The sequence below is a fragment of the Sciurus carolinensis genome, chromosome 4 (assembly GCF_902686445.1).
Source record: "Sciurus carolinensis chromosome 4, mSciCar1.2, whole genome shotgun sequence".
Taxonomy (NCBI): domain Eukaryota; kingdom Metazoa; phylum Chordata; class Mammalia; order Rodentia; family Sciuridae; genus Sciurus; species Sciurus carolinensis.
This window is the reverse complement of record NC_062216.1, coordinates 46,943,198-46,966,943: the sequence shown is the minus strand read 5'-3', so window position 1 is coordinate 46,966,943 and position 23,746 is coordinate 46,943,198. Positions and strand designations below refer to the sequence as shown.

At 34.5% G+C, this 23,746-nt stretch overlaps 1 protein-coding gene across 11 annotated transcripts in view; it reads right to left on the bottom strand.

The window, feature by feature from the left end:
• Positions 1–23,746, bottom strand: part of Dlc1 (DLC1 Rho GTPase activating protein) — a 378,868-nt gene that overhangs the window by 271,434 nt on the left and 83,688 nt on the right. For all 11 annotated transcript variants that reach the window (XR_007108304.1, XM_047549288.1, XM_047549290.1 and 8 more), the window contains exons 3-4: positions 16,449–16,598; positions 9,526–9,666 (exon numbers count right to left, since the gene is read on the bottom strand). Coding sequence is in view for 10 of the 11 variants with exons in the window: in XM_047549288.1 (XP_047405244.1) it covers positions 9,526–9,666; positions 16,449–16,598 (291 nt within the window). In the remaining variant the exon portion in view is untranslated. The remainder of the gene's footprint in view (positions 1–9,525; positions 9,667–16,448; positions 16,599–23,746) is intronic.

The window sequence follows — 23,746 nt, the reverse complement described above, 5'->3', positions numbered from 1 at the left end:
AAAGTAAATGACTGTGAAAAATATTTCTATTTTTCAAACTCCAAAGTAATGTATTGCATATTTTTTTCTTTCAAAATCCAAAATATGTGAAAGGAATCCTCTATGTTTTTAAATTGTGAAATTCTAAGAAATAGCCCCTTATAATAATCATTGAACAATTCCACTTTCAGAAATAATTTTTTATCCCAGATTCTGGTGGTTTTGTTGTTCTTTAAAAAAAAAAGCTATGAAATTTGCCTTATTTTTCCTTCTTATAAACAATGACTATCTTAGTGGATAGAGGCAAATATTTCCTTAAAAATCTACATACTTTATTGCTCAGCTAAGTCAAAACAAAATTACTACATTAAAAAGTATTGCAATCAAAGGCATTTTTCTAAGACTATTACATTTGTCTGAATGCACTAATTATAAATTATGTTAATACTAAACTTTTGTCATTTTGGGAGACTTTGCCTCAAAAATTTACTTAAAAATTCTGTGTGTCATTTTCTTCTTTACTATGCTGTTTTCTCTTCTTAGAATGTGAATGCTAATAATATAATATGTGACATTATGAGATACTATTTAAATTCTAGCCAATTTTATCTATTACCATGAATTTTCCCTAAGATTTCAGTAAAAAGGAAGATTTGTAGTTGTTATTTGTAAAAAAAAATTACTTTATCCTTCTATCTTACTTATTTTCATATTTATTTATTTATTTGTGTAGGTGCTGAGGATCAAATGCAGGGTCTCATGAATGGCAGGTAAGTGCTCTATCTCTGAGCTCCCAAACTCAGTCAGCTTTCTACATTTTTTAAATAGCAGACAGCATTAGAAAAAATCACCAGCTTTGTTAAAAAATTCATCTGTAGTCACTTAAGAAAAATTTATTTTATATAACCTGGTAAAATAAAATACAACTATTACTCAAATGAATTGAGTTTAAAGTGATCCTTTAAAATAATATAATTTGCATTCTAGAAACTACATGGTGTTTTTCAGTTTTAATGCCTATCACTAATATATCAGAAGCAGAATGACTAGCCTAAGGATTATATGCATAAGATCTGTGATTGCACTTTAGACACCAAACCTGGTTTACACTGAAACTCTTATAAGAGAGGAACACCTGAGAGTTCTTTATTTGTTTGGATCAGTTTAATTTTTATTTATATGCTAGATAATTATAACAAATACAAATTTTACAGTTTCACAGCATAGTTTTCACATGAAAAATAGTCTAACTGATCACAGAGAGAATATAGTAGTTTGCTCCATCAGAAAATAAACTCTAACAAAGTAATTTCTGTCTGTGTACCTGATGTGTATTTGTTATTTGCAGCAAAGACATTCCTGTGTTCAACATTGACTCTCTTTACTGAATAAATGACTGAATCATTAAAACTTATATAGCATTTCTTTATGGGTGTTTTCAGTCTTTTGAGAATCTGATGAAGCTATTAACAGTTTTCTCAGAAATCTGTAAATGCTGACATGTATATGTAATTTAAAATGCAATTTCAGAGATTTCAGGGATCCTTTTAAATCCATCCATGAACTCCAGTTTAATTTTTTCCCCTTAATTCATTGATAACATCTTAGAAAAATATTTATGCACATATGCAACATGAACATATGCACATATACACAAACATACTTGTCTGTGTGTACATGAAACCTGACATGAGTACATATGCATGTACATTGTGCACATCCACATAAATTCATATATAAAATCTGTGGTAGGTAGACAATTTAGAAAGTGGTGTTAGAAGTGTCTAACCTACACAATGCTATCTATGATGAGCAAGTTTTCTTTTTTGTTTGTTTGTTTGTAAAACTGTGCTGATGGGCTAGGCATGGTGGCATAGGCCTGTAATCCCAGTAACTTGGAAGTCCAAGGCAGGAGGATCACAGGTTTGAGGTCAGCCTTAGCAATTAGGTGAGTCCCTCAACAACTTAGTGACCATGTTTCAAAATAAAAAAATGAAAAGGGCCGGAGATGTGGCTCAGTGGCAAGGTGACCCTGGGTTCAATTCCCAGGATCTACCAAACAAACAACAAATAAACCAAACAAACAAAAAAGAAAAAAGAAAGAATAAAAGGAAAAACAAAAAACTATTCTTATGCATTTTGATTTCAAACATTAGTGGTATTTAGTTTCTGATGTAATAATATCTTAAAACAATTTATATTAGCTCTGAAGCCAGAAGGTGAGCATATGAATCTCTGTATAAAGTAGTGCTCAGGGGCACGGGGTGCAGATGCTACAGCATGGACTTGGCTGTCACCGATTCATTAGAGCCTCACAGTAGCCCTAGAGTAGATGCTACTGTTGTCTGCAGCTCATAATTAGGAAATGGAGACCTGCAGTGTCTAATCAAGGGGCCATAGTCTTGCTGCTACTAGTAGCATGTGCCACATGGTGTGCACTCCACAATGCCCAGGCTTTCAATTATTAATATTATTACACAAGTAAAAACCAATTTTCTCCGTAATTATTAACAGATTAAAACTTCCAGAAGTTTCCTAAAGTTTATATTCCTACAGTTTCCGCTTCTACCAAGTATATATTTAGAGAAATTTATGAATGACAATTTGTGGTTCTTCTCTACAAAATAACCAAACTATGAACTGATAATTTCAAAAGCAACATAGTAGACTATATCTCAGTGAAGAAAAAAAGGAAAAGAAGATATGACTTTTAAATGATTTTAATAACATTCATTATAAATAACAAGGTCAAAATTATTAGAGTCATCATCCTCCCTTTTCTTTCACCTCAAAACATTTGTACATTGTAGGGAGGACAATACTATTGACAGTCAATGTCAGGGCAGAAAAATTGTGTTTTGCTTCCATCATGGTAGAAGGGGAAAAGAACAGATTGTATATAATAAGAGCCTCACCGATTTCACCTCATCACAGACAGCTGTGCTTTGGGGTCATGTTGAGAGGATTTTTCTCCCCTCCAACAATAGCTTGGGCTGAGCATGGAATTTTGAGAATCGTTACTAAAAGCAACTAAAGTATCAGATTGGATATGGCATTGGGATCTTTTATTTTTTTAAAGTCAGCCAGAGATGATCATGGACTCAGAGTTCAACACACTGCTGAGGCTTTATTTTAGTCATCTTCTAGTGGCATTTAGGCAGGGTTTGTTTGAAATACTCTTGTAAGAAATCAGCTGTATCTGACTGGGAGTCATCCTGCCTGCCCTGGACTCCTGCTTCTCCATGACTAATGTTCTCCCCCTCATCTCTCCTTAGTAATAATGATCAAAAGACTAGAGGTGTGTTTAACCTGTGGAGTTAGGAGCTATTATTGCTACCTTGAGCTACACAGAGCTATATCTTCTTTTTTTCACTCTGTAGCAATTATGGATATCAAGTGTTAATAATTTATGCTGTTTTCAAAGTCTTTAATAAAAGTGTTGTTTTTTAACTCCAGGATGCAGTATGTTCTGATATGCATGCCAAATAGGTTTCGAAGTTTCTTTAGGTTATTCAAGATATATTCAAAGCTGCTCTGTCCCAACTTGCTCAAATGATTCTGGTTCTCATTGCTGTTACTAAAATCCTCTGTGTCATCGGGTAACTAAAGGAGTTTCTTAGGTGGGGGACCAGGGCTGATAATTAGACTAAATTAAAATCATGTCCTTTACATGCATGATGATGTTCTAAGTCAATTTCAGTAGAATGCTAGACTCTTCTTATTTCTCCAGTTACCTAGTTTACAAATAAAATATGTTCTTTCCCTTATTCTCTGGGGTTTAATCTCTCTCTTCTTAAATATAAAATTAATGGCGATTTAATGAACATCTGCACTTAGAATTGTCCTTAAGAAAAACAACCACAAAAAAACCTCTGAGACAGGGAAAAAATGAAAACATTTCCTCTAAGATCTGGAACAAAACAAGGGTGTTCACTTTCACCACTCTTATTCAACATAGTACTGGAAGTCTTAGCCAGAGCAAATAGCGAAAGAAAGTAAGAAAGGGCATGCAGATTGGAAAGGAGGAAGTCAAATCACCCCTATTTGCAGATGACATGATCTTTTACATAGAAAACATTGTAGACCCCACGAAAAATGATTGGAACTGATAAATGAATTCAGTGAAGATTCAGAATATAAAGTCAACATATCAAAGTTAGTGGGATTTTTTTATATGCTAGTAACAAACTGGATGAAAAAGAAATAAAAAACCAATCCCTTTCCCAAAAGCCACACACACAAGTAATATATGTATGAAAAAAATTAACCAAGGGAGTAGAAGATTCCTACAATGGAAATTATAAAACAATGAAAGAAATTATAGAGGACACACACACACAAAATCAGAAGGACATCCTATGCTCATGAATTGGTAGAATTAATATTGTTAAAATGTTCATTCTACCTCAAGTGATCTATGTATTCGATGCAATCCACATCAAATAACCAATGACCTTCTACACAGAAATGGAAAAATATACTCACATAATTCATGTCACCTCAAAAGACCCAGAATAACCAAAACAAAAGAACAACATTAAAGGAATCAGAACACATAACTTCAAACCTACTACAAACTATACTCATTGAAGCATAGTAATGACATAAAAACAGACACAAACCAATGGAACAAAATAGAAAATCCAGAAATGAATTCATATTTACAGCCAACTGATTTTTGACAAAAAGCATGAGAGAGAAGAAGCCAGTCTCTTCAACAAGTGGTGCTGAGAAAACTGAATAGAACTGGACAGAAGAATGAAATTAGACTACTACCTCTCATTGTACACAAAAATCAACCCAAAGTGGATCAAGGACCTGCTATACTTAAACTTCAAAACTATCAGAAGAAAGTAAAGGAGAAAGACTTCAAGACATGGGTCTATACCAAAGAACTTTTGAGAAAGACCCCAAGGCAAAGGCCACAAATAGAAAACTAGACAAATGGCATTAAATCAAACTAAGAAGCTTTTTTCACAGCAAAGGAAACTCTTCTCTCTTGTTAATAAACAGATGCTAGAAAAATGAAAATCAAAACCACAATGAGATATCATCTCAACTTAGAATGGCTGTCATGAAAAAGACAAAAATAATGAATACTGGTGAGGGTTTTGGAAAAACGGGAGTTCTCATACATGGTTGGTAGGACAGAAATCAGTACAGCCCCTCTAGAAAACAATATGGAGGTTCCTCAAAAACTGAAAAAATAGTACTGTATGATCCAACATTCCCACTACTGGACACCATATCCAAATGAAATAAAATCATATCAAAAAGATACCTGCACACATTTGTTTATTGTAGTACTATTCACAAGAGCCAAGATATGGAATCAACTGAGATGTTCAGTGATAGATGAATGGATAAAAAATGTGGTATATGCACATAATGGAATATTATTCAGTCACAAAAAGATGAGAGCCTGTCATTTGTGTTACCATGGATGAAACGGGAAGACATTATGTTAAGTGAAACAACCAGGTGCTGAAAGATAAATACCACGTATTTTCACTCATTTGTGAAAGTTAAAAAAGTTAATTACATAGAAGTAGAGTAGAATAGAGGTCTCTAAAGACTAGGAAGGGAAGGAGGAGAGGAGAGAGAGGGGTTGGATAATGGGTACTAAAACAGAGTTGGAAGGGGAAATCAGTTCTGATGTTCTATAGCACAATAGAGTAACTATAGTCTGTAACAAATTATTATACATTTCAGAGTGACTAGAGAAGAGGTTGAACGTTCCCAAACATAGAAATAATAATATATGAGGAGACAGAAATGCCAATTATTCTGATTTCATCATTAAATATTATATACATGTACCAAATTATAATGCTGTACTCCATAAGTAAATACAAACATATGACAATCAAAAAAGAGTAAAATTTGAAACTAGAATTGGCTGTAAGAATCACTTACTGTTAACCATATTGCTTTTAGATCTAATTAAAAAGCAGATAGGGAGATATATAATCCAGAGCATGTTTCACCTGTTGCTTATAGTCCATTCCACCTGGGTGGCAGCTTAAAGGTATAAAGATGTGTAAGAATTTAGGTTTAAACAGACATACAAATTCATTAAGCTGCATAGTTAAAATTAGGATATATATATATATATCCTAATATATATATATATATATTTATATATATGATATATAAATGGCATACTTAAATAAAAACAACTTGGGTAAAAAAATGAAAAATAATCTCTGAATTTGTAGTGTTCAGCTTTAAAAATCTTTCATGCAGCTACTTTATATTAATACTGGAAAAAACTCTGGCCATGGAAGACACTGAAGACAGAATGACATCAGTAACTTGCTCTACATTGCTTCAAAACATTTTATATAAAAGGCATAACTGTTCTGGAGTTGTTTGTAGAATATTCTAGTATGAAAGACATTTTGAGTCTCTTTCAAAGCACAAAACCAGATTTGGGAGAGGAATTGATAAACATCTTAACATAAAGTATAAGGGTTCTCTTATTCCTAGTGAATTTTTTTAAACAAAGTATAGCCTACTTTTAAACACTTTCATTTTTATGTGAAGTATTTCTAATAATGATTTTATTACTTACTTTTCAACATAATATATACATAGAATGAGAAAAAAATTTGACAATTATTCATTGATCTGATTCTAATTATATATATATGTGTATGTATATATATATATATATATATATATATATATATATATAAATTGTTATTGAAAAATAGTACTTAGAAATCCAGAGACCTTAGGCATAAAAGGGAAGCCAAATATTTTTGGAAGTTAGTCGTTATTAATAGGTTTTGCAGCACAAAACAGATGTAATGCTAAACTTCTGAAATAAAAGAAAGCATTCTGAAAAAAATGTGACATGATGGAACTGAAGGTTAGTTGTTATGTAGGTGGATGTGTTAAGAAGGTGTTCTTAGAATTCGTATTTCCACTTCACATTGAAATTGAAAATTTAGACCATAGTGAAAAGAAGAGATCTGTAGGATACCTAGATTTTTTTTTTCTTTTCACAAAGTATCCAGACTGCTTTTACATAACATCTATTACTTAAGCTCCAAATTGTGGGTCAAGGTATCTGTTTAATTTCTCATAAAATAGATAAAATTCTTCATTGTAATATACCAACATAAAATTTATTCATAGCCCAAGAATAATTTTCAAACTGTAGTAAAAAGGTAATACCTAAAGGAATAGTATAGGTAATAACAACAAAAAATCATATGACCACACACAAAGCAAAAAAGTATTTTTTAAGTTGCTCTCATTAATTGACCGTTTTATTTAAGAAATTTCCTTAAAGTCAGTTGTCTTTGACAACTGAGTGTTTCTTTCTAGCTACTTTTCATGACCTGCCAAAAAAGTTCAAATTATACCAAATTCTAATTCAGAAGCTGAATAGAGTTACAAATTCATTTGTCTAATACCAAGGTATTGGTTACAATTGGTCAGGTTTTAGTTGTCTTAAATTGAACTATTGCCTTTGGAGGCTGAGTTGATTGCAGAATGATTCTTACTGATGACTGAATCATGAATTCCGATTATCAAGCTATGACTCTATTCCTAGGTAAGTTGCACCTTGAATATCCGGGTACTATTCACATCCTCTTTTCTTCAAAGTTAACAAATTTACAATAAATGTTTGTTTTGGGATACATGAAAAATACTTTTCTGTTTAATAACTGATTTAAGTATATCTTTAATTGTAACTGTTGGGTAAATAGTTTGTTCAAGCGATAAAGCAAAGGATGAAAATTTGAACAAAGAACTCATCACAAGGATTTGTCCTGAAAAAACTTACGGGTTTGTTTTTCTTGTTTTATATGCCTCAGTGTAACTCTACTACACTTGAGGACAGTAGGGTACTGAAGAAAGATAAAGGAACTGCACACACACTTGTATACCTGATAACGAATTATGAGGTGCTCTCACACAGATGCTGCATGTTCTTAGAGCATAAAAGTGGATACCACTGGCAATTATTCTAAAATGAAAGAAGAATGTGAAGCAAATATCAGGATGAAAAGAACTGCACTGCAGGATACTAGTAGGTGCTTTCAAAAGCAAATTAAAGCAAAAAATAGCATTAAAAAGTGCCTTCATCCACATCCCCTACATTAAAAAGCCAATGCTCCAGTGATTCTCAAAATCTTCAAGTTAAAACTGTTATGAGAACATGCGTGCTTTATAAAATGAGCTCTTTGGGTTCCATAATCTAATTTTGCATTTCAACAGGGTTGATCCTATTTTTTCAGTGCATCCCCAAATAGCAAAGTGCAGTAACTTTTTGGTTCCTCCTATTCTTGAAACACAGAGCACTACCATAGTGCACAGGGCACTTTGCATTTCATACCTTCTTCTGCCAGAATGAAAATTAAAGACAGAAAATATGTTTTATTCCTTTCTAAGTTTCATCTAGCATAGTGTATGGCACGTAAAAGATATTCAATAGACGTTTATCAACAAAAATACTCTGGATGTAGATGATAATAGGGAATGTAATTTCTAGGTAAATATTGAAGTCAGACATATCTGCATTTTCAACAATGTGTTTTCATTCATCTTGCAATAGCAGTAAATTTGCCATGTTTCAAATTCAGTGTTCTCTGTGGAGCCCTATTTCAGAATGTTATTTTATTTTAAAGGCAGGCAAAGAAGCAATCCAAACTTGTTTCTCTGTGTTAAGCTAACATGGGCATTAAAAAAAAATAATACGACACTATGATTTTCACCAAACTAGGAAAGGTTATTTTGGAACTGCTTGGACTGTAGATATTTGAAGTAGTAATTACTTCCTCCATAAATGTTACCTTTTAGAGTCAAATACTATTTTCCTGTTGCAGTTCACTTTTTACTTAAAGGAAAACCTCTTTGATTCACAATTCACCATGCTGTATTATTCCGTGCAGTAACTATTCTTGTTGTTTGTTTTGATGGCATTGTCAAGTCCATGAAGCATCATTATAATAATGACAGCAACTTACATTTATTTAGCACTTATTCTGAACCAAACACTTCAGTAAGCCCTTCACATGTGTAATATCATTAAGACCTACAGATAATCTATAAAGTGGATGATTTTAGATATCTCTCTCTCCGTTTCTGTGATCTCCCTGTATATCTACTTATCTATTCATCCATCCATCCTTCCTCCATCTACCCATCAGTATCTATCAGCTACAGGTTATGGAAATCTTTTATAAAGACAATTTACCAAGTAGTAAGTGGCATTGACAGGATACTTAATGCAGGAAAAGTCTTCTGCAGTTTTGTATAGTATTCTTGGTTCTTTAAAGTTCTGAGTATTCAGTCACAAAATTTAATCACCACGTTTTGCATAATTCTGGATTCATGGTCTGTTTTACTGAAGTTACTGTACTGTCATCGATTAAACAAACAAACATATGTGGTTAGGGTGGTAAATACTCCAAGTCAACATGGCAAAGAATCCAAGAATGTTGCTTCTATATTGAATGGATAGAATAGCAACTCTTATCTGATATTGACCAACACTTACATGTTGAGACTGAATTCTCATTTACAACTTACCATTGCCTTGGGTTTGGTTCCAGAAATGGTCAGTGGGGTGGAAGATGGTAGATCAGTGGACTCAGTGTTAGAAGGTAAATTTACTGGTGTCTGATGTACTGAAGTAGTATCTGCTCCACTTTCAGATCCCGATTCCAGATCCTATTAAAAACAAATGCATTCATATGAATGATGTGTGAATAATCCCTCTGTTTCCATTTCCCTGCCACCAACCCCTTTCCACTTCCTTCTGTCAACACACACTTAAGAGTTACTAACATTGACATGGCACTCAAAATCATATGATTTTGTAATAACAATTGTACTCTTATGAGGGTCCGAAACTACTTGAGAAAGAGGTAACATACTTTAGTAATTTAACAGCTTAATGCAAATTGGAAGGGGTAGGGGCAAGAGTTAGGTAGCTAGGGTATAGCAGTAAGAGTTAGGAAGTAGAAGACCATGGATACTCTTCCTCACTATGTGACCTTGAGTTACTCAATTAACACCCCACACACGACAGGAGGGCATGAATTAGGTTTTGTCATGTGTGACTCAATGATCTTGTTTGAAAATAGGTATGATAATGATATGCACTCAGAGGATTTTATGAGGATTAAACAAGATATATGCAAAGTGCATGTAACTGTGCGTGATCATTTTCATTAAATGTTAACCATTACTAGAAATAACTTAATAACTTCATGTCTTCTTAATAACTACTTCCAAGGTACCTGTTGAAAGATGCAATCACTTGGTAACATTGGCAAAAGACTGTGCATGTAATTTATCAAATTCTCTCTTACAGGTGATCTGACTCCAAAGAGGAAAGGTAAGAGTGGGAGAAAGTGGAAAGGAGGGAGCAAAGGCACATGTCACCCTATGCTTTCAACTTGAGAAAAAATGAGTTAAATATCTCAGTATCTACTCTTTTTACATCTTAACTTTACTATGGTCTACATGGTCAAATAACTTCCCTAAACCCCAACTCTCTGGCTGCATGTTTTACCATTCTCTTGTTTCTTAGAATGCTGTGGTCATACTGGCTATTTTCAGTTCTTCTAAAATATCGAGCTGGTTTCTACAACAGGGATTATGCACCTGCCTTGAAGCATCTATTGACATTTCAAGCCAAAATAGTTTCCTTCCTTCAACATTTGCAGTTTATCTCTGTTAAAATCTCATTGTTCACCAGACCTTATTTATATTTACATCTATCCATAAGTCTATGGATTTTTTGTGCTACCTACTTACCTATCCACAGATCCATTGCTCTGTCTTTTAATCTTTGACTATTAGAAGATATGCATCACAAAGTCAGAGGTTTTGCCTGATGTGTACACTGATACATCTTCAGGTCTTAGAATAATGTCTGACACATAGAACATGGTCACATAATATTGTTTTGTAAAAGAACAACTAGATTGATACTACTAATACCTTCCTTTCCTAGTCTTTACAATATAAGTAATTTTGCTATGAAATTATAAATCACAAAGAGAATTGAAACTCAGTTTTCTTCAGTTGTAATGATGTAAAAGACATATACAATGATAATAAAGATGAAGAGTAATACTGCATTCTTTAATAATGTGTGTGTGTGTGTGTGTGTGTGTGTGTGTATGTGTGTGTGTGTGTGTGTGTGTGCATAAAGTACACAACTGTAACCAAACTTCTGATGCTTGGAGTGGCTTTAGATCACAGTCATCTATTTTATTTACGTATTTATTTTTCTTCATAGAAAAAGCAAGAAACATTTTGTTCTAAGTAAAATAGGATTCATTTAAATTTTAAACATCAAATAGGTAGTGGCTAATAGCAGATAATTTATGAATATCAAATGCATACTCACAAGTAGCAGGTAATTTATAAACCATTTATATTTGACCTTTTTGCATATCAAAATTAATGCAAGCATTGATGCTTGCATTAATGCTGTCTTCCTGTTTATGATTTGATTGGGTAATTAACAGGGTAATCCTGCATCTTTCTAACCATGCAAGGATTCTGAGGTCAAATAATACATTTAAAAAAAAAATCTGCCCTCTTTTGTCCTTTTACCTTTTACAGACCCTACCTCACAGCCCTTTTCTGTCAACAGTGGTCAACACCCCCCTGTGGAAGGTGCTAGTATCATCATTTGAGAGAAGATGAAGTTATGACCTGAGGTGAGTCACTCCATTGGAGTCACACTTTCTTGAAGAGCTGGCATCAAAACTCAGGTCTTTCTGATCCCAGTGTTCAGCCTGGTAACTAACCTCCATGCTGTTCTGCTGAGACCCTTAAATACAATTAAATCAGTGATGTAGTAGGGTATTGAATGTGTGCTTTGGCAGAAATCTTTATATTTTCTCTTCTTTCCCCTGTTTGCTATGAGATATATCCTATAAGCTCTCTCAAGATCTCTCACATCAATTTTCTCCTTTATCTATCCACTGTTTCTGTACCCAAACCAAGTGGTGAATAAGACCCAAATTATCATTATACTATCACCTAATAATTTTCCTGCACTTCATCTATGCTTTGTGTAATTCATCTTATATACCGTCCTCCTACAAGGCACTACTAATGACTGCTACTCTATTCCTCCAACTATATCTGGCTATAGAAATATACAAATCTTGGAGGAGTTCTTATTGTGGTAGGTAATCCAGTGTGATATGTGCTAGAGGTACATGCACAGTTCAATTGTGATACAAAAGATTAAGAATCTAGTGATCCATTGGATATATAGATAGGAAGATCACAAAAAGCTGTCTTATTGGTGACCTTCATTATAAAGAAGGTAACATAAGCCATGGTAATTCCCAGGAAGAATATTCAAAGTCATATTGCCAGGAGAATTGAGCCTAACATCTGGTTATAAGATTTAAGGGGCAAATGTAGAAAGAGGAGCCATTTACATATACAGAAAGTTAAGTGTCATGGAGGTAGAGAAGAAAAAACAGGGGAGGAGCCAGAAGTCAAAGGAGTAGTTACAGTTAAAGAGAAAAGGTGCTGGATAGTGTCAAATGTAATAGCTAGAGACTGACTGTTCCTACTGGATTTGTCAGATAGGAGATGGATGGTGGAGAAATGATGGAGTTGTACCAGGAATAAAATCAAGGAAGAAACACTCAGATGAAAATTTGGCTCATACACAAAAGAGTGAGATAGGGCAATGCTTGAGTAAAGATCAAGGGAAGATTTTTTGCTTTTGTTTTTAAATTTCTACAGTGAAAAGGAGCAATGACCTCTCTTAACACCCACCTCTATTTTCCTTGCATACTAACATAGCAGTCATATTTATTTAGTACATGGTAGAGAAAATACAGCATGTATATATACTAAATGAAAGGACAAAACCTGACAGGAATACAGCAGCAGAATTTGAACTTATAGAGAGAATGAATAATTGGTGGAGCTAAGTTAGGAGACAGTAAGGAAAGGGGGTAAGGACACAGACTATAAGTTCAGCTTTAGATGATGGGAACAACATGTCTTTTATTGACAAAGGAAGAAAGAAAGTAGAAAGAACCACCTACAGTCATAAGCAGATATGATGCTGGAAAGTCTGTCAATGGCTTCCATTTATGTGAAGAGATAAATAAATGCAAAGATTGGGTAGGAGATTGGGGATAATATTAAAAATTATGAATAACCACCTTGGATGATCCAGGGATACTGGAAATGCTACAGAGCAATGTCAGAGGTCCACTAAAGGTAGAGAAATGACTCTAGCTTACATGTTTCCTAAACTATGCCACAGTATAGACGAAATATCAAGAGATTATCAATATCCCCTCGATTAAACATTGATCCCCAATTAGTAACTCAAAACTCAGAATATTTTATTATTCAGAACAAAGGGCCCTATCAGACAAGAGTATAGTTCAGGAAATGATACTTATCCCATTGTCAATGAAAAATTTGCATTTTGGAAAGGTTTATAATATAGAAGGATGAGCATGGGCTTTTCTGATGTGGAAGTGAATCTCACCAGTTGTGTGACTTCAGGTAAATATCACTTCCCAGCTGTGTGGTCTTGGGTAAGTTACTTATCCTTTCTGAAACTCAGGTTTTGCATTTTAGGATTGTCAAGAGAATCAATGAATTGACCTATATAAAGATTAATACTTACGAAATACTGCTGTCTTCCCTTCCACCCTTCTGTCACTCTTCCCATGAGATGAGCTATTTTTAGCCATCTTGAGATACTGACACATAGTAAATGCTTGGGTAAAGTTAGGTTTGGGACTGCAAAGGAGAAAACCAGTTTTGGGGCTGTGGAGTATCTACTAAAGTATAATCAACTTGTATGGATCTGTTTAGGTAGCCTCTTTAAATCTTTATTTCAATCCTTATTTTAATACTTGTTAAAGTCATTCTATTCCAACCTATATTAGTCTTCATATTCTTTATTATATGTAGAATTAATTCTGACACTTTTTCATAAATATTCTCAAACGGGTGGGGAGAAGCATCATGGTTTCACTGTCTGTCTTGTTTTTCCTGCTGAACTATAAATTCACAGTGGAGTGGGTGGGTCAGGGAGAGGCAGTGTCTCCTCTGAATCTAGGACAGTGTTCCTTGGTGGATGATCAAGGTCATAATCATGCCATTATAATCCTCTTATTCCATGGCACAATTATCAAAAGGAATGGAAAGTGCCTGTGGAAAAAATTTTGATGATGAGAGAATGTTAAAATTAACTTTAAATACCAAGGAACAGAAATACAGACCCAGGGGTGACCTAGAAAAACATAAAGACCAAAAAGGAGTTTTGAGGCCTGAGGAACTTGTCTTGTTCATCTTTAGCCCTCTGCCTGATGTGAGTATAGGGCAAAGGAACAAGAATTCATCATTACCAAATACATCTTCTGAGCTACATCTATGCAAAACATCTTACATACATTTGCTTCTCCCAAAATGACATCCAATAAGAAACAACAACTCATTTTTTACATGAAATTAAATAATTTGAGAAACTCAATAATTCTCTTATGTTCCCAGATAGTCAGTTGTAAAACTGACATTTGAACCAGATCTGCAGTCACCAAAGTTCACAATGTTTCTACTATAAGTATTTTACCTTCTGACTAGAAACTGAGAGCTAAGAAACAAATCTCTGTTTACAGAAGCAACAGTTGTGGTGATATTCTAGGAGTTAATGTGTGTAATATAAAGTCCAATTTACCATTTGAATGGAGGCAGAAAATGTAGATGTAGACCAAGCTAAGATCATCACCTATACTAACTCCTGTTTTTGTTTTGTCTTTACCATTTGACAAAAAAAAAAAAAAAAAAAAAAAAAAAAAAAAAAAAAAAAAAAATTAGCAGGCAAGGGCTCTCTTGCTTTTTGAGATGGTGACAATAGCACAGAGTTATATTCAGCAGAAATCTGGAAGTATCTTTCTCCTAAATATGTGAGGATTGAGGAAAGTTGAATGTAAAGACAAAGAGAGGTTTGAAAGACAGATGAGATTAACAATTCACACTAGAACATTTTGGGAGAAAGTACATCTCATAACTAAATTAATGGTAAAAAGGTACTGAGTATTATCTCCTATTAAAAAGAAGATTATTCTTGTCTTTGAAGGTGTTGATGAAAATGAATATGAAGTTTCTATACATTCTTCATGTGCAAATACAATTAAAAGGTCCCTCCAGGTTGACTTTCAGTAGATAACTTTGGCTGTATTTCTTTCATTTGGAACCAATGCTACTTGCTAAAGCTACATTTTGTGCACCACACTAGGGCAACCCCAGAGAGGAAGTAGCTGATTCTGACTAGAAAGGTGTTTCATTTCTACTGGCTTTTATAAGTACTTAGTTTCATATCTACTTATTTTTAATTAGATTTCATTGTTACTACTACTATTATTATCATTTTGGATTAAGCAGATTTTCACAATCAGTTAATGAAACAGTGGCAAAGCTCTGGATGGAGACTGGCAGCAATCTGTACACCAGCTATGGCACATGCAGTGACTCACTTCTCTATTTTTACTGATCTGAAAATGTTATGAGAATGAATATGAACATTGGAATATTATGCAGCATTATGTTAGAGTTAGCTTTCATTTTAATCTGTTTACTTACTTCAAAATGAATGGTAGAACAATACAAAGCAAGGAATAGAAGACAGAATATTTGTATTTTAGAAATAGGTGCTCAAATTTTCTACATGATTCTCCACCACTTTGACCTCAGATCATTCTTGACTTCATATGCTTATTATTGCATAATGCAAGTTATAAATAGAAAAGTGGATTCATGGCTCAATGATAGGTAAACTCTACCATCACATTTACAAGTTTTTCACAAACTAAGTCATTTAATATGAAGCTTACATTAAGTATGTAAAATGTAGTCAATCCTGAAATCCGTCTTTCAAAATTTGTTCAGAATGTCAGAATCTCAGAGGAGTGTTTGTCATATAAAATTAATGCACAGTAGAATATAATTCTCACCTCTGTTCTCTTTGTCATATTTCACTGAATGGATTTTAGAGTGCTGTTAAGTTAATCTTGTCTAAGTTCGTTCTTGCAGTATACTGGGTTAATTCAACCATCCAAGCAGCAAATACTTATTAAATGTTTTCTTCATGCAATGTACATTTGCAGGTCACTGGAAATAACTTACCAAACAGTACTTGCTGTGGAGTTTATATCACATCGAGATGACTGTCAGTTAAGGTAACACTACAGCAAAGAGGATTTAATCACTAGGAAGCATAATACCCCAGGGTGACCATTCTTCCTGTTCAATGTTAAATATTTTCTTTTGTACTATTCATTTCTCTGTGAACTCTACATTAAGCACAGAAATATCTTAGTTGTCTTTAGGGCACTCTATTCCATCTACATGAGAAGATGCTATCAGCAAAGGTGTTTCACTGGTAACAGGGACTGTGTGCAGTAAAGTGACACCATTTGCATAGAAGTGGGAACAGGGAAGCTCACAGGAACTTGCCGCCGCAGGTTTGTTGGTGTGCTGGATGGAGAGGAGCTGGTGCTGAGAGCATTCTCAATGTCCTGGTCAAGTTGGTCCAGTTTCATAATTAGCAGCACCATGGAGTCCAGTCGCGTCTTATCTCGATCTTCTCTCATTTCCTGAGGAACAGAACATGTTGTTACTGAACTTGAAAGGCCATTTCTTGGAAAGAATAAAAAGTTCCCTGTTCTTCAATGTGACAAAAAGGACACTGGATAATAGGCAGTGTTCTACTTAAGGAGGAAGGGAAGTTCTATTCTGAATCATCAATAGGCTCTTCATGGGGAAGATACTGATCTAGTGCCAAGAAAACATTTTACATGAATATTAAAGATATGAAAAAAAGTGTAATAACAATGAACACTGATATGTTTCTCAACTGCCTATTAGTCTTCAGAAAAGATATATTAGTTTTTTTCTTTAGTATAGTACAAATTGATTATTTATAAACTACTAAGCATTTTTTTGTGGCAAGACATTTAAAAATGTATGTGAGAGAATATTTTTCAGAGTATTTCTGAATTTAGAAAAAAAAACTAAATTAAGGCATTGGTTTGTGCAGTGGGCAATTTTCCTTGCGTGGGAGCATTTACTTACTACTGCTTCAAACTATGTCATATGTCATTGCCAATATTCCTTTCCAAGTTTTTGTTTTCCACACACACTTTTTTTTATAAAACTGTGCATGAATATAATATATACATATATATATATATATAATATGTATACATATATATATATATTCTCATATATATATACAGAGACTTAAAATTTTGGAAATTCTCTGACTTCTAGGAGCAGCTAAAGCTTCTTACGGTTACTTAGAAAGGATTCTTCACGACTCCTGGGTGTTCAAATCAAGTTAGCTAGTTATCAGGAATCTTCCAAATTCTTTGTACTATTCTAGGGATCAGACTTGGGTAGAAATAAGGAAAAGACCATGGAAATAAAGGTAGTTCTTTAGAAGAAAATCTATTGAGAGACTAGTGAACTGAAAGCAGCCCATTTGAGATAAAGTATCATTGTGGACTCAGGTTGCCAACCTCCCATCTGTCCAAGATATTTATTTGGTGATACCAGCTTGGAAAGGACCACCAGCGTCCAACCTCAAAGGGGAAATAATCATGATAGGATCCTTAGGGCGTGTCTACACAAGGATAGCAGGTTGCAGCTTTGTTTCCCTGATGACATTAGTCATGGGAGGAATGTGATGACTGCCTGAATCAGAACTTCTATTGTGCTTTTGGCATTTCTTTTAATCCTTTTGAATTCCCCAGCCACCGGTTTGGAGGCACTCCCAAATAACAGGGTAATTTCATGGATTAATCTAATTCTACAGGAATCTCCATGCCTTAAACAACCAGAGAAGATTGTTAATATTACAGAGACATTATTTTTTCAGAGGTAAAATAATTAGTTTATTAGATTAAGTTGGCAGAGAATTAATTGCTTAAGCTAATATTAGTTAAATTATTTTTTAAAAAGAACTTGAACTTGGTTTAACAGATTAATACAAACTGCAAGAATTGCTCCTGTTTCCACAAAGACAGATTAATTTAGACGATAAATTAAGAACTTTATGGCATGTGCTAATTCCTTCAGAATACTAAACAATTATTATGACTTCAGTTTCTTCCCATTATCCCTGCTGTCTGTTTAATGAAGCTCTAACACAGAATCATGAACTTTTGTTATCATAAAATTTTATTGTGCTTAAAAGTATGCTATTTGCAAACAAATCTAAAACTTTATGTAATATCTCTCAATACTACAGAACATTATTATATAAAAGGAGTGTTATTTATAGTGCTTATAGCCTAGAAGAAAGTCCCAGAAAATTTAGAGATTATTCCATTTAATTCCCTTACAAGTACTCCAAAAAATGGAAGTCTGGTTGGATAGTAATTAAGTCCCCTTAATTACTTTTCCAACGCTTTTGCTTATATAATTTCCTTTTCTATTAAACCATAGTTGTCTTTGACAAGATGGTTGTCTTTGACAAGATGAATTTCTTTGCATCTCTGTATTCACATGTGATTTTGTGTAATTGTCTTTCATTTTTCAGTTATGTTCTCAAGGATAAAGACTAAGCTTTTTTACCTGGCACACATAGAATTAAGTTATACACCACACATACACTACATTTTCAGGACAAAGACCAATGAAATCAATAGAAACCTGTGAAATAACGCCTCCCAAGCCTTAGAAAACATATCTTGATATTTTTCCAGCTACCAAGTTAGTGTTGGACACAGCAATACATCCTGCAGCTATCTTGGACTTATCAGCAGTAGTCCCAGAAATAATTTGTCTTTGAATTAACTGGATACTGAGGTTATGCTTTAAAAATATTTTCAAATGCATTGGATGAGCCTCAAACGCTTTCAATGATTTTCCAAAAGGCTAAAACCAAACAGTCTTGTTCTATGATATAGTTTTAGAGAAATAGCACTGTTTTCTTTCAGGGATGCCTCCTGGTTCACCATCCATATTCAGCCTGGGGATGGACCAACTACATATCTGACGCTTTGGCTAAAAATCATTAGGCCTTATTTTGAAATTACAGGTATTAATATTTTCAAAGTTCTAACTTTTCATATATCCATGGCTAAACTCTATACAATTGCTCACATCTGAAAACAGAGAGTTTATTTGTAGATTTTGGTTACATGATTTTTTCAGTGGAGATTTAATTTCATTCTGTTACAATAGTCCATGAAGAGAAAATTTAATAAGTGAAATCACCTATTCATGAAATCAGTATTGATTTCAAATCAAGGCCAAAGTTTTAATTTTCTTCCCTCCCATATTTCCTTCCTTCTTGACTTCCATTACAGTTGTTCTGGGTAAAGCATCACCATCATCATCGTCATCATCATTATTGTTATACTGGAGATTGAACCAAGGAGCACCCTCTCAACTTATATCTCTAGCCCTATTTAAATTTTTATTTTGATCAAGGTCTTTCTCATTTGCTTATGGGCAAAACATTATTAATGGAATTAAATATCCTTCAGTGAACAGACAGATAAGACCCCTGTTTTCCTGAATAATATCGCCAACTACGGGAATATGGACAATGAACCTTAACAAATTTATGTATAAGATAGTTTCAAATGGGAGCAAGGGTAAGGAAAACAAAAAAGGGTAATGATATATAAGTAACTGTAGGAGTAGTGCCCCACTTTATACAGGGTGATCAGGAAAGAGCTTTCTGCAGAAGAGAGAGTCAAACCATAATAGTTGGAGGATAAGATGGAAGAGATGATGGAGATATATGGAGATAGGGAGGGAGGGAGGGAGAGAGGGAGAGGAGGAGGAGAGGGGAAAGCAAGAGGGGGTAAGGAGATGAATGAATTTGGTCAATAAGAAGTTCAGAAAAAAGGCTAGGGATGCTGAAGGAGGGCCCTTGAAGAGGGAGTGAATGCGTCTTGTAAAATGAGGCTGGAGCCAAATTGGAGCCAAATCACACTCTGCTTTGGATGTCATGGTCAAGAGGTGAACGTCATTCTTTGTGCAATGGAGACCACTGGCAGGATGTAAGAAAATTATTGAGTTACTGTTTCATAAACTTTGAGATTTCTCAATACATATTGGCAATGAAAAACTTTTTTGTAATGTTCTTTAAAATTCGTTATGACTTACCTTATATTTATAATTTTGCATAAGTCAAAACATATTTAAGATTTTCAATATCTTTCTTAGATACCTCATCCCAACAGTTAAGAAATACAGGAGCTCAGAATTTCAGTTACCAGAACCAGTGTCTTGATTTTGCAGATGAGGAAACTGAACTCCAAAGAGATTTTAAGTCCAAGTCAATCCTGCATTAGTAAATCTGAGCCCGGAGCCTGGCTCTCTCACACCCTGCCCTGGTCTCTTCAGCACTCCATTTTGCTTTCTTCCCATAGATAACATTTTAAATTAGCACCCTCATGGCATCACGCATGCTCCTCTGACCTCTTGCAGTTTGGTTTCTTTTCTGCAGAAGCATTGTTTTTGAAGAGCTCTAATGACCATAACAATCAGTTGTAAGAAACCTTCGAAACTCTCTTGTCTAGTTCTTTAAAATTTTATTAAACAATCTGTCAAGATCTGTTGTATGTTTGCACTATGTGCTGTGTTACTGTTGGCTAGGAAGCAACCTATTTTATATATGTGCAGCAATAATTTTTAAAATGGTTTTCTGTCTTCCCCTGATTTCCCAGTTTTTCCCTCCAGAACTGAACAGAATAAGTAGGGTGTATTTCCAAAACAGCATTTCCAATATATGAAGAACTACGTTGTGCTCATCTTTTACCTTTTTAGGAGAAACTTCCTTGGTTCCTTTTTGGTGGGGTTGGGGATGCTGAGGATGGAACCCTGGAACTTCACATGCTAGGCACACTCTTCACCACTGAGCTACATGCTCAGGTCAGAGTTCATTGAATTATTTCTCACATGATATGTTCTCAAATCTTCATTCGTTCTGTTTATTCTTCTCTGAACATGACAGAATTCTGTCAATTACCTGATTAATGATTGGTGCCCAGAATGAAATACATGACTCTGTGTGTTCTCTGGCCAGGGCCAAAGAGGCAAGCTTCCCCATGTTCTGTATACCCTCTTTCACTCAGCCTAAGGATCTGTTCAGAACATAAACAGGCTATTCTTAATGGGGTAGCCAGAGTCTGCTATTTTAATGAGGAAAAAGCATTTAGTTAACTGTGAGCTGAACTTAGTCAACAGTGTGATATATGTCTTATTTTCCCAGTATGTGCCTGTGTAGTGCTAAGACAGAAACTTCCTGTTGCCTTGAGGCTGCAACCAGCTGTTGTCAAAGTGTAGATAATATATGTAGTTGCAGTGGAAGAAATGGCCAGTTGTATCTCTTTCAGACACAGGTCAGTAGAGACCAGGCGAGTCAGGACAGAAACTTCTATTCACAACCACAAAAATGGGAAGTTATATTCCATGTATATAGGATATGTCAAAATATGTTCTACTGTCATGTATAACTAAAAGGAACAAATTAAAAAAAAAAAAAAAAACCTTGTATTCAATTTTGATTCCTTGTCCAAAACAGTCTGGCGGAGCCACGTGGTGAGCATCTAGAAATCTAAACGATGCTCCTAATAGACTCTAAAGAGCTATTTAGTACTGGGCAATGAAGTTTCTTTGACTCTGATGGTATCTGGGGGAGATTAATGGGGCTTCCTGGGGTCATTCTCTCTAAGTATCTTCTCAACTGATAAGACTTAGGAGCCTCCACTAGTCTTTCTTTCCCTTTGAGGAAGGTAATCCCAACACTATTATTCTCTAATGCTTTCAGTTGAACAGAAGAAATCACAGAACACACACAAGGTGGTGGGCACTCCTGCAAGTTCCCAGACATTTTACAGACTGGAGAAATGTGAAGTCTAGAGAAAAGAGCGTATCCAGTGGACACACACGGGCTCTGTTCTCCTAATGCCAAGCATGTGGAAGAGAACAAAAAATTCAGTAAAATACCCAATGCTTCCAACAGTGTTGGCTGAGCAAATACAGTATTGCCTGAATGCCCTGCTTGTCAGTGAGCTGTGGCATCACACAGATAGCCATAATAAATTAAAGGCTGGTCCAGGAATAGAACTGACTTCCTGATTCTAAATTCAAGGTTCTGGCCCCAGCACTGTCTTCAATTCCATATGCATCTTCCTGGCTATTCTGGGCTGCTAATACTCCTTCCTCACCCATAAAAGAAAGGGACCTTTTAGCAAAAGACTTGGCTCAGATTCACCCTGAATTATTTGATCTGCAGCCAGCTGGACAAGTATGAAATCTCCTATTAGTGTTATATATTTCATTTGACAATAAATTTCTCTTTCTACACTTTCTTTTCTTAAAATAATATCCTGCTTAAAGAACTACAAGGTTATTTTATTTTCTTTCAGGAGCAACGAAGATATTCCTCTGAATCAACAGTCAGAAGCTGAAGATAATAAAATTATCCTATGTCAGAATTTTTGGGCAAGTTAAATAAGAAGGCCTGAATTTTTATTCTGCTGTGTTTCAATATGAATTTCTTAGACTGGGAGGAAATAAAACAAACCAACAATTATCCATTTGCCAGATACAGTCTGTTCAATCCCAAATTATTTAGGTAGTATCTTAATTAATAATAATGTGTCAATATCATTATAATAGGGATGGTGGAGATGGATAGATGATAGTGTTATTTAAAGTTGCTACAAGGAATCTTTAACTGCCGGGTAATTATTAACTAAGGATCATGGCTTCATAGTAAGGGTTTATGTTTTAGTCTGTATTAATCTGCTTCTATTTGCAAGGTCTGATGAAGAAAATTGGTTTCTTTTTGCTTGATTTTTAAATTCCAACTAGGCTTCAAATGGAGTGTTTCTTAGCTGGAACTTTAGTACATTGTCTCCCCTAGTTTCTAAATAGTTTCAAAGGACATTTATGCAGCTGGTCCTTGGGAGTGCTCAGAAGTGCAGGTGTGAACTGGGGAGAACTGAGTGGGCAGCAGATTCTCTGTATCTGAGGGAACAGTGAGGATGACTTCCTCTGTGCACTTCAAAGCCCCATTCTTGAGACTGGCATATAATTTCTGTGTTAATAATTTGGTAAGTATTCTGAAATAAGTCTTCACTTTAAGTGCTGAAGTTGGAGATTGGCTTTCAGAATCACTAAATATAATCCAGAGAATAAGATTAGCCTTTCTGAGCTGATGGTTCTGTGCTATCACGCCTATGTAGTATCCAAAATTGCTGCAGGGTTTTTTTTTTTTTTTTTTTTTTTTTCCCAAATCATCCTCAAATGGTTCTTTGCTTGGGCACAGGTTTTAAAAAAAACAGGCTCTTTCCTGAATTGAAAACTTTTGCATTAAAATTCTACTAGATGTTTTCAGGATTATTATGATGATCTTTGCTGTGGACAATAAAGACAAACATAGCTAATTTTTTTTCTTTTCCTTTGAAAACATCACCTAATTTTAAAGAAGTCCTCTATGACTTGACTTCTGTTGACTGTTTGAGTTACATCTCTCATCACCTCCTTGATTCTCAAATGTCAATCATCCTGAATCTAACCACTAAATCTTCCTTAATATTTTTAAAGGTAAAATGTACATATGTATGTGTGTATATGTGTGTGTGTGTGTGTGTGATATTCCTAACATCTGTTAACTATAAAATTATCAAAATAAAAGGACCGTATGCTAGCTAATGTAATCTCATGCAAACAATACTATGTTCTAGGAAATGCTATGCTGCAGGTATATAGCTTCTTT